This window comes from Canis lupus, chromosome 1 (genome assembly GCF_011100685.1).
Source record: "Canis lupus familiaris isolate Mischka breed German Shepherd chromosome 1, alternate assembly UU_Cfam_GSD_1.0, whole genome shotgun sequence".
Lineage (NCBI taxonomy): Eukaryota > Metazoa > Chordata > Mammalia > Carnivora > Canidae > Canis > Canis lupus.
Window position 1 is genome coordinate 102480158 of NC_049222.1, and position 11506 is coordinate 102491663.

The window sequence follows — 11506 nt, forward strand, 5'->3', positions numbered from 1 at the left end:
CGTTCACAGAATGGTCCAGAAGAAGGCAGTCTGGGGCTGGCAGGATGGCTCTGCTGTCTTCAGCCATGAAATTTCCTCTCTAGGTCCAAGGGGATGTCTCACCACCTCCGTGAGAAAGGAGGCCGGGGAAGGGGCGGCTAAGGGAGGGGGCACACTCAATTCTTCCAAAGAAAAGCCTTTGGGAGGACCTGGGTGGCTCAGTGGTTGAATGTCTGCCTTTGGCTCAGGTCTTGATCTCAGGGTCCTGGGATCAAGTCCCCCATCAGGCTCCTTCCGATGTACCTTATTCTCCCTCTGCCTGTGTCTGTGCCTCTCTCTGTGTGTCTCTCATAAATAAATAAAATGTAAAAAAAAAAGCTTCAAAATATGTAAATGTTTTAAAATGAATGAACTAATGAACAGAGAGTAGGTCAGGTATCCAGATATGGACAGCTGGTGGAACTGGAATTGTAACTGGGCCTTCTCATGAGGTCATCCGAGATCCACTGCCTCCAACAGGATATATTCCCCCAACCCCACACCTGACACTCTCAGCTTTGAACTTGCCGCCACCAAGAATTCTCATGCCAAATAACACGAGAAATCATGGATTATTTGAAATGTTTTATTCTCTCCACTCTGCTCTGGAGAACCTCTGCCCCTTCCCAGCTGGAGAGGCTCAGCTGAGGTGGGGGAATGAGGGAAGGCGAGCCCGCTACTTTGCACAATCTATTTGAGTCAAAACATCATAGACTCTCAGAGGCAAATGGGATATTCATATGCTGTTAGTCAATAGCTCATGCTATAATTGGGATGATTCCAAAAGAATATAATTACTTTACACAGGCTGAAATATTCCCTTACTTCCCCGAATCTTCTAAATGCTCCAGAATTATTCTTGAATTTGTTAACACTTTATACTTATTCCAAGGATAAATCAGTGAAACCCAAGACAGTATGGCAATACTACAAAGTTTCTGCATGGAATTTGGGGACTTAATTTCAGGATCTTAGTCTCAGTGGAGGAAGCTACACATGGGTTCAGAAGGAGATGGAGAGAAGGATGTGGAGCAGAGGTTTGGAGATGTCTAGGACCACAGGGCTTCTCCCCCCTTGAAGGCTTTCTTGCTGAGCTTGCCAGGATCTGTAGGAGGGAAAGAGGTGAATTTTGAATGGTTCTGCTCACTGCCACCACCCAAACCAGTCCAGGCTGGGAATGAAACCAGTGACAAAGATGGCTTTGGCTCATCCCATATGCAATTGCCTTCCCTGTTCTCTCTCCCTCTTTCCTTCTTGCTCTACCTTCCTTTCTTGCATTTACCCACACATCTCTCTTTTCTACCCCATTTCAATGGCACATGGTAGTGGTGGGCGTTTTCAAGAGCCAGAGGGAAGCCAAGGTAGGCATGGGGATCAGAACTCAGGAGATGTGTTACATCCAACAACCGATAGATGTCCAATCAGTGTTTTTCAGATGGATTAGTAGAGCTGGAATGAAGCATGGTGCTCATTTCCAAAAACGGAGTTAGGGTTGAAAGAGTTAGAGTCAAGACCCAGCTGGAGGAAAGATGTAGCTGGGGCTTGACCGCTGACTTAGGTCACGGTTGGGTGGGAAGATGGTACTTGGAGAGTTTAAATCATGCCTTTAGCAAATATTTTCCAGGCACCTACTATGCGTCATCCATTGTGCATAGGCAGTGAGCAAGACAGAAAGGTCCCTATAACGTGGAGCTTGGATTTTATTGGTAGAAGACAGAGAACAAGGAACTAATTGCACCATGTAAAGAAGATGCACATACTGACAAATATCACTACGAAAATTAGACGGGATGGCAAGAATAGAGGAAAAGTAGATTTATGTCAGATAAATGGTCAGGGGGAGACTCCAAGGTGGGGGATCTGGATGAAATGACCTCTGGATGACATGAAGGATCTCGACATGCAAAGCTCTAGAAAGAGAACATTCCAGACTGAGGTATCTACTGGTGCCAAGATCCTCCCTCCAGTAAAAGGGACCCCATGTTCTAAGAAAACCAGAATTCAGTGGGAGTAGAAGATGCTCGAGCATGAGTAGAGGTGAGCACAGGGTCCAGGGGGCATTTAAGTACAGGGGTCTGACTTGAAAGTGAGGGCTTGAAGTCAGTGTTGTAGCTAAAGCCTGGGGGTGGGCTGATATAAGGGAGATCAAGGTTTGGGAGCGAGGTTATCACTGCAGTGCAGTGCCACCTTGTCAAAGAAACCTTGATGTCAAATAGCAGAGGTTAGCGTATCCAACCTCTTTAGGGGAGAATGGGTGAGGTAGAAAGTGTTCTTTCTGGATCTGGATCCAGTGCTCTGGATCATGTGGAAGGCCAGCATAGTAAATGTAGTTCAATCGGGGGCAGGAGGGTTGTGAGGAAATATCTGGGATGGGATGGGAAATTTGTGTTGGGCTGTGATGTGAAGGAGGGGAGCGGAAGTGAGCCCACACAGCAGGCATGGGAGTTCACAGGTGACCCTAACTACCCCACTGTTTCTCCTGTCCCGGTCTCCTCTCGGATCTGTTTCCTCCATGTTTCCCGTGCTTACCTGCAGTCTCTGCTTTGGCAAAGGGCTCCCTCGGGCTCCTCTGGGAGGCCTGCTGAGGCTGGGGATAGGGGAGCCCATCTGGGAACAAAACCCAAAAACCAATGACCCTCCAGGCCATTTGGTTCAGTGCATGGCTGTAGTTCCCATATTTCCTTGGCATTCGTGGTGCAAAGCAGTTCTCATCCTGGGTCATTTTGCCCCTCACCTCCCCTCCGTCACCTGGGGATATTTGGTAACGTGCAGCCTCTTAGGGTGTGGGGGCCAGGGATGCAGCTAAACATCCTGCACACACAACACAGAGTTCTGGGCACCAAGTGATGACAGTGCAAGGGTGAGACATCAGCCTCAGATACACTGGATTGCCTGGGAGGCAACAGCAGCAGGTAGATTCGGTTCAGGTCACATGCTGCATTCACCATGTGCCTACCCCAGAGTCTGAACCCTGCGTGCCCTGCGATTCTTTCCCTTGAGATGTGGATGGGAAGGAAGGGGGATCTCAGACCTGTTATGGGGCCAGGAACTGTCTTGTGCAACCTCCCCCGACCAGCAAGTGACAGAGTGAGGGATGGACCCCACATCTGCCAGGCAGTGGGTGGAGGAGGAGGGTGATGGAGATGACTCCTACTTGCTCACTCCCACTCACTCACCAATGGCCTTCCACAGGTCTAGGACATCCAGGACTGTCTTCTTCCCGCTGTGGTCTGCACTCTGGGGAAGGTGGAGCACTGAGGAGAGGGGGGGACAACAGGACCATGGTCTGTGAGGTGGCAACAGTAACAGGGAATCCAGCAATCCTGTGACACTATTCACTACACGGAGCACTGTGACCAAGTCCATGGGACAGTGGGCCTTCCGAGCATCCTTCCAGCCAAGTGAGGAGGCTATGGCTCTGAGAAGTCAAGTCCTTCACCCCAAGTTACCCCATGGCTAAGTGGCAGCACTGGAGCCTGAAATCACCCACATCTGGATCCAAACCTCAAGTCCTTGCTGCCACATATTCCCAGGAGCCCAGGCTTTCCTGAATTGATGAGTCGTCCCTGCCTTGAGCATCACAGACATGTACAGCTTTATTTGCCACATACACAAGTGTACCATGAAGATGCCCAGGTATTACTCTAACTCACCCTGCATTAGGCAGGGCCATCACTGTACCCATCTTCACGGATGAGGGAAATAGGGCGTGGACACCAAGTAGGTGGCAGAGCTGGGATCTGAACACAAGGCTGTGGCCCCAGGACCTCACTCGCCTGTCACTCTGAGAGACTAACTCTCAAGATGGCTCTGGAATTAAAACCCATGGACCTTGAGGAATCTGAGGGTCTCTACAGGCTCCCACCGCCAGCGACAACACTAGAGCAGGCACACTCACCCGGACCTAGCAGATAGCCCACGCTGTTGAGGGTCCAGCCTCCTCGCCCCTGGACAGAGACCAAGAGATCAGACTCAGACAGGCAGAAAGGGTGGCAGTCATCCCACAGGCCCGGGGTCATGTGTGCCAGCTGCCACCTTCTCATGAGCCTGGTAAGTGGGTTCACTTAATCCATATTTCACCAGTGAGGAAACAGAAGGCTTCCTAAAATATAGCAGCTTGGAATGAAGAGAGGGCTTTATTTTGTTTTTTTTAAAGATTTTTAAAAAAAGATTTTATTTATTTATTCATGAGAGAGAGAGCGAGGCAGAGACACAGGCAAAGGGAGAAGCAGGCTCCATGCTGGGAGCCTGACGTGGGACTCGATCCTGGGTCTCCAGGATCACGCCCTGGGCTGAAGGCAGTGTTAAACCGCTGAGCCACCAGGGCTTCCTATTTTTAAAGATTTTATTTATTTATTCATAAGAGACATAGAGACAGGCAGAGACACAGGCAGAGGGAGAAACAAGCTCCCCACTCCGCACGGGGAGCCTGATGTGGGACTTGATCCCTGGATCCCGGGATCACGACCTGAGCCCAAGGCAAAGGCAGATGCTCAACCACTGAGCCACCCAGGTGCCCCAAGAAGGCTTTAAAATACCACTCCTACAAGCCTTTTACATATCATCACAAATCTCTCTCTCTCTCTCTCTCTCACACACACACACACACACACGCACACACGCACGGGTACATGGCTGGATGACTTTAGGCAAGCTGCTGTGTTCCTTTGATGATCGCAGCAGCTAATATTCACTGTGGGTTTACTACATGCCAGCATGTGTCCTAAGCAGGACTGGCAACCTAATTTAGGGGGCCCAGAGCAAAATGAAAATATGGGGCCCCATGCTCAAACATGATTAAAGGTTTCAAGATGGCAACAGTGGAGCACAAAACCCAGCACAGGTGCCTTCTAGGTGTGCGATCCCAGAGTCCGTGCAGGGCTGCGCATCCAAAGCCCAGCTCCGGCTCCAGGTTCTGGCAGGCTCAGAGAAACTTAACTGGCCTGCAGAGGACCCTGGCGGCATGGTAGGTAGCTAGCACCAAAACCCAGGGTGGCAGAGTGCCAAGCCTGGGTCCTCTGGATTGGGGAATTCGCCAGCTAATTAACCTGGCATGGAGGAACTCAGTTAACCCTCACAGTGCTGTGAATTTTTAAAGAACTTGGAGGGCCAGAGACATTAATTAGGCAACTTGCCGGGAGTCACGCAGCTAAAAAGGGACAGAACCGGGATTCCAAACTCAGCGGCCTCCACAGCCCGTGCTCCCAATCAGAGACTCTCTGAATATGACCCTGGGGTCAGGAGCATCAGCTGGCCTCCACAGAAACCCTTGGGGCAGGGCCACCCCTTGGTGACCAAGCAACTTAGAATGAATGACCAAGAACTCATTGAAGGCATCTTGTTGTACCCTCTGGGCAATGCTAATCCTTAGCAAGTTTTTGCTTCCTGACTTTCATGTCCTGTGGCTACTCCATGCCTGCGCCTTCCCGGGGCCAAGGAACTCACAGCCCATGGTTCCTGGCTCCTGACTCAGCCAGGAGAATTAGAAAGCTCTTCTAGGGGCACCTGCATGATTCAGTAGGTTGGGCATATGCCTCTGGCTCAAGTCATGATCTCAGGGCCCTGGGATCAAGCCCCGTGTCCAGCTCCCTGCTCAGTGGGGGGAGTCTGCTGTCTCTCTCTCTCTCAAATAAATAAATAAAATCTTAAAAGAAAAAAAAAAAGAAAGGGAAGGGAAGGGAAGGGAAGGGAAGGGAAGGGAAGGGAAGGGAAGGGAAGGGAAGGAAAGGAAAGGAAAGGAAAGGAAAGGAAAGGAAAGGAAAGGAAAGGAAAGGAAAGGAAAGGAAAGGAAAGGAAAGGAAAGGAAAGGAAAGCTCTTCTAGGAGGGCAGTGACTGGGGATGCCAGGGGTGGGGAGGGCTGCAGGGAAGTCTCACCTGGTGGACAGGTACTGAGGCAGGAGTCTCCGCCAGGCTGAGCAAGAGGGCTAGAAGCAGGACCAGTGGGACGGCGGGAGCCATCTGGTGGCCAGAAGGGTGGGCGCTTGGAGCTAGAGGACACTGCCAAGAGAGGGCAGCGAGTGCATTTATTTATTTATAGGGTCATTAAGTATAATTGTTATTCTTTGCATGCATTGAACATACACCTCTGGATGAATTTGGACACATGCATACACCCAAGATTCTACCACTGTCATCAGGACAGTTGGCATATCCATCACCTTCAAATATTTCCTTGCAATTTTTCGTTTTGTGAACATCAGATCAGTCCTCCTGACATATTTTTTCTTCTAGTTTTATGGAGATACAGTGGACATCTAGCACCATGTAAGTCAAGGTGTGCAGCATAACTTAACGTGTATATTGGAAAAAGGATCTCCTCAGTAAGCTTCATTAACCTCTGTCACCTCGTATGGTTACACAAAAAACTACTTTCTCTTTGTGTTGAGAGCTTTTGGGATCTTCTCTCTCTCTCTCTCTCTCTCTCTCTCTCTCTCTCTCTCTCTCTCGGCATCTCAAAGATACCACAGGGCAGCGGCAGCTACGGTCCCAGTGGTCCCAGTCTCGGTGCCGTCCTCGCATCCCCAGTACTTCCTCGCCTTACACCTGAGTGCTCCTACCAGGTGCCCTGCCTCTGGTGCCCCACCCACCTGATCTCTTTCCCTCCACATTCCACACAAACGTGAGATCGTACACTGCCTGACTCTTAAACTGTAAAGTCCCCAATCTGTACTATGGAACAAAGGTTAACTTCGTGTCTTTCCGCCTCAAATATATGACAGACAATAAACAATAAAGTGAACTCTTCTGAGTTTATTGCCGATTTTGGGGAGCTCCATTTTGTTTTTTTTTTTTTTTTATTTATTTTTATTTTTTTTATTTTTTATTTATGATAGTCACAGAGAGAGAGAGAGAGGCAGAGACACAGGCAGAGGGAGAAGCAGGCTCCATGCACTGGGAGCCCGACGTGGGATTCGATCCCGGGTCTCCAGGATCGCACCCTGGGCCAAAGGCAGGCGCCAAACCGCTGCGCCACCCAGGGATCCCGGGGAGCTCCATTTTGGAACATATTTATTTCTGTAAGACGAGAGTTGGTTGAGGAAAGCCCCAAAGGAAGTAGGTGAGCGATAGGATACCAGATAGGTAAAATAGGGCCCCTCAAAACCCCAGCCTTGAGTGAGCAAGTGTCAAGAATCACAGAGACATTAACCCCTCTCCATCCTCCCGGCCCCGGTGCCCGGTGCCGGTTCTGCCGTCCCCACCAGCATGCCCCGTTTCTCCTGGTCCTCCCAACCCTCACTCGCCCTCCCACCTCATCCATCCTCTCACCTCTCCGGAGTTGGCAGCTCTCTCCAGCTCTCTGGGGGTCCAGCTCCTCCACTGCAGCTTTTATGCCTCCAGAGGATAAAGGAGGCAGAAAGAGTAGGGGGAGAGGCCGTGGTCAGCAATTAGGGGGAAGATGGGAGAGAGGATGGAGGTGGGAGTAATCGCTGGCTCACTGGAGGGCTTTCATGACCTGGCCTGTGAGGTCAGAACCAGGACGCTCCCCGCTCCCGCTCCCCGCTCCCGCTCCCCGCTCCCGCTCCCCGCAGGGAAGGGTTTCTCTACTTCACCTGGATTTCCCCCTACAGGAGCTCTGATCTGAAATGTGCGCCGCCCCTCCTCCTCCCTTTCTGTGCCTCTTTATGTGTTCCAGGCTCTGCGTTTAGTTAAGGATCCCCCAGCCTGGGTCTGCGAGTGTCTGGGGCCCCGCGTACCCCATTTCTATCCACACCCCCTTTCTCTCTGTCCCTGCAGCGCTGGGTTCTCTCTAGTCTCTCCACTTCTGCACTGTGTCCCTTGCTGCTGTTCTGCATGATACATCTGCTCCTGTTTGTGGAGTATCTCCCCCTCCCTGGAAAAGAGGCTCAGCAAGGGGCAGCAATGCTTCTTGCTCCTCAAAATGCCTAGAGCCCAGAGGTGCTCAACCACGGAACCATGATGGTTTTGTTCCTTGGGAGACATTTGGCCACGCCCAGAGACCTTTTAAAAAAGATTTTATTTATTTATTCATGAGAGACTCACAGAGAGGCAGAGACATAAGCAGAGGGAGAAGCAGGCTCCCTGTGGAGAGCCCGATGTGGGACACCATCCAGGACCCCGGGATCATGCCCTGAGCCTAAGGCCAACGCTCAACTGCTGAGCCACCCAGGTGCCCCACCCGGAGACATTTTTGCTCATCATAACTTGGGGGTGCTTCTGGCATCCAGGGAGAAGAGGCCAGGGATGCTGCTCCACATCTTGCAGCACACAGGATGGCCCAACAGCAGAGAATGACCTAACCCCAGACATCAGTAGCACCAAGGCTGAGAAACTTTGCAGTGGTACCTAAGACAGTGTGAATCAGTATTAGTTGGATGAAGAAAAGCTTTCTGTGTGGGTGATCTCCCTCTCTGTTTCTGTTTTTTTATTTATCTGTGTCTTTGTTTCTTTCCATCTTGGCCCTTCCTCTGGAAGCTCCATCAACAATTTTCCAGAGGAAGGAACTCTGGTATCAAGGAAGGGCATGTACATCTGGTGTTGCCCTTTGCTTCCTAAAAGTCCTGGTCCTCATCAGACAAGACGTCCTCATTGGACACAGCATCCCCTTCCAACATAGTGTCCCTATCGGACACAGCATCCTCAGCCTATATGCTGTCACCATCCAACACAGCTTCCTTATCTGACATGGAGCCCCATTGGACATGGCATCCTCTTCCAACATTGTATCCCCATTGGACATGGCGTCCCCATTGGACATGGCATCTTCATCCAACATGGTGTCTGCATCTGACACTGTGTCCCCATCTCTACCCTGCAGAGCCTGTGGCTCATCCATACCTTTGTTCCATCTGCACGTCTCTAACCCACCCCTGCGGAAGGGAGCCATCTCATCTCAATTATAAAACAAAGGCCCTGGGATGGGGGCAGAGTGAGAGCAAGAAACAGGACCACAAAGACCCTTGTTTGCTCTCATCTTCATTTCCAGTCATCATCATTTCTCCTCTGGAGGAGGAGTAGAAAATGACAGGAAGGTGTAAATGGCTTTGCTGGGAAAGAGGATGAAGGAGGAGGGGTGGTGCTCCCTGGGCAGAGGAATGGAGGACAGACAATGCTGGAAGCCCAGAGGTGGTTACCTGGAGACCAATAGAGAGTCAGAGGAAAGAGAATCACAAGATCTTGCTTCCCCATTTAACCAGTTCTGGAAAAATAAATGAAGGGAGCCCAATGTCATGCAAAAACAAAACCAACAAACGAAAACAAACAAACAAAAATTAAGGTATGCAAGAAATGCTACTTCCTTCACATTTCTTTTTTTATTTTTTTTTAGATTTTTAAAATATATTTATTCATGAGAGACACAGAGAGAGGCAGAGACATAGGTGGAGGGAGAAGCAGGCTCCCTGTGGGGATCCTGATGCAGGACTCAATTCCAGGATCTCTTGATCAGGCCCTGAGCAGAAGGCAGACACCCAATCACTGAGCCACCCAGTCGTCCCTTTCTTCACATTTCTGTAACTGGGCCCATTGTCTTTCTTGGGCCTGTGTCTCTCATTTGGAAAAGTCATTTGGAAAAGTGGAAATGAAGACCCTTTCTTGGGGTGGACACTGCAGTTTCCTGTCCAACATTATGACCTCTCACCCTTAAATTCTTCCACGCAGCTTCCTAAATGCAAAGATGTTCTCTAACATGACCACCGCAAGATTATCAAAGTTGTAAGATGAACATTGGCATTGTATAAATATCTAAGGTGACCTTCTTAAAATTTCACTAATTGTCCCAATAATGCCTTTTATAGGAAAAAGAAAAAAAAAAGAAGAAAAAGAAAAACACCTCCACTCCATGTCTCTTTAGTTCTCTTTACAACTAGAAGATGGTCTTGACTTATCTTTCATGACCTTGACGTTTTTCTTGACATTTTTGTGAGCTGTTTTGTGGAATGCTTCTCAATTTGGGTTTGTCTGACACTTTCTCATGATTAGATCTGGATTATGCATGTTGGACAGGGAAGCCACAGAAGTGATCAGAGTGGTGTTGGTATAAATTACGTCCTTCTTGGTAGTATGTTCCACCACAGGAGCTCAGCATATCAGTTCATCCTGCCCCTGGTGATGTGAACTTTAATTGCCCGGCTAAGGTGATGTTGGCCAGGAGTCTCCATGGCAATATTGCTTTTGTCCCTCTGTAATTGAGAAGTGTCTTGTATGAAGATACTTTAAGACTCCATGAGTGTGTTTCTTCAGTCTTTTGAGACAGTTCCTGGAAGCACGTCTCTAGATAGATATGCATTCCTCAGTATGTCTTCCTTAAAAAGAAGCCCAAAGCCCCAGGAGATGTTCTGTCACCCTGCCACCATAAGGAGGAGCAAAAAGCGGGATTGACCCTGAAGCACAGAAGGCAGGATGGGAAGACAGAGAAACCACATCAGGATAACACAGAGCCACCGAGTCACACATATCTGAAAGCCCATCCTGTTTCTGCACTTCCAACTATCTACTCCTATGCTGTCATTAAGCCAACCTGAGTTGGATTCTTATTTTTTTTAAAAAATATTTTGTTTATTTATTTGACAGAGAGAGAGAGAGAGAAAGAGCACAAGCAGGGGGAGGAGAAAGGGAGAAGGAGAAGCAGGCTCCTTGCTCAGCAGGGAGCTCGATGTGGGGCTCCATCCCAGGACCCTGGGATCATGACCTGAGCTGAAGGCAGACACTTAACCAACTGGGCCATTTCAGGCGCCCAGTGAGTTAGATTTTTGGAAGAACAGCTTTGTTGAGGTACAACGGCTGTACAAAGTACTGTGTTTACTGATGAGTTTAGACTTGGGCAAACACCCACAGCATCATCACCACATTCCAGGTAACAGACATACTCAGCACCCCTCAAGTCTCCTGTGTTCCTTTGTTTTGTTTTGTTTTGTTTTCATTTACTTATGATAGTCACACACAGAGAGAGAGAGAGGCAGAGACACAGGCAGAGGGAGAAGCAGGCTCCATGCACCGGGAGTCTGACGTGGGATTCGATCCCGGGTCTCCAGGATCGCGCCCTGGGGCAAAGGGAGGCGCTAAACCGCTGCGCCACCCAGGGATCCCCGCAGCACTGTTTATTGAAGAGACTGTCCTTTTTCCAGTGGATAGTCTTTCCTGCTTTGTCGAATATTAGTTGACCATAGAGTTGAGGGCCCATTTCTGGATTCTCTATTCTGTTCCATTGATCCATGTGTCTGTTTTTGTGCCAGCACCACACTGCCTTGATGATCACAGCTTTGTAGAACAACCTGAAATCTGGCATTGTGATACCCCCGGCTCTGGTTTTCTTTTTCAATATTCCCCTAGCTATTCGGGGTCTTTTCTGATTCCATACAAATCTTAAGATAATTTGTTCCAGCCCTCTGAAGAAAGTCCTTGGTATTTTGATAAGGATTGCATTAACTGTGTAAATTGCCCCGGGTAGCATTGGCATTTTCACAATATTAATTCTTCCAGTCCATGAGCATAGAATATTTTTCCATCTCTTTGTGTCTTCCTCAATTT

The 11506-nt window shown here is 49.2% G+C and overlaps 1 protein-coding gene across 1 annotated transcript; it reads right to left on the bottom strand.

Moving 5' to 3' along the window:
* Positions 1-679: 679 nt before the first annotated feature.
* On the bottom strand, positions 680-7567 carry GALP (galanin like peptide). Its single transcript, XM_038527681.1, has 6 exons — positions 7286-7567; positions 5894-6016; positions 3917-3965; positions 3195-3272; positions 2548-2625; positions 680-1123 (listed from the first exon to the last, which is right to left on the bottom strand). The coding sequence occupies exons 2-6, from the start codon at positions 5975-5977 to the stop codon at positions 1068-1070; spliced, it is 345 nt and encodes a 114-aa protein (XP_038383609.1). The 5' UTR covers positions 5978-6016; positions 7286-7567; the 3' UTR covers positions 680-1067.
* Positions 7568-11506: the final 3939 nt, after the last annotated feature.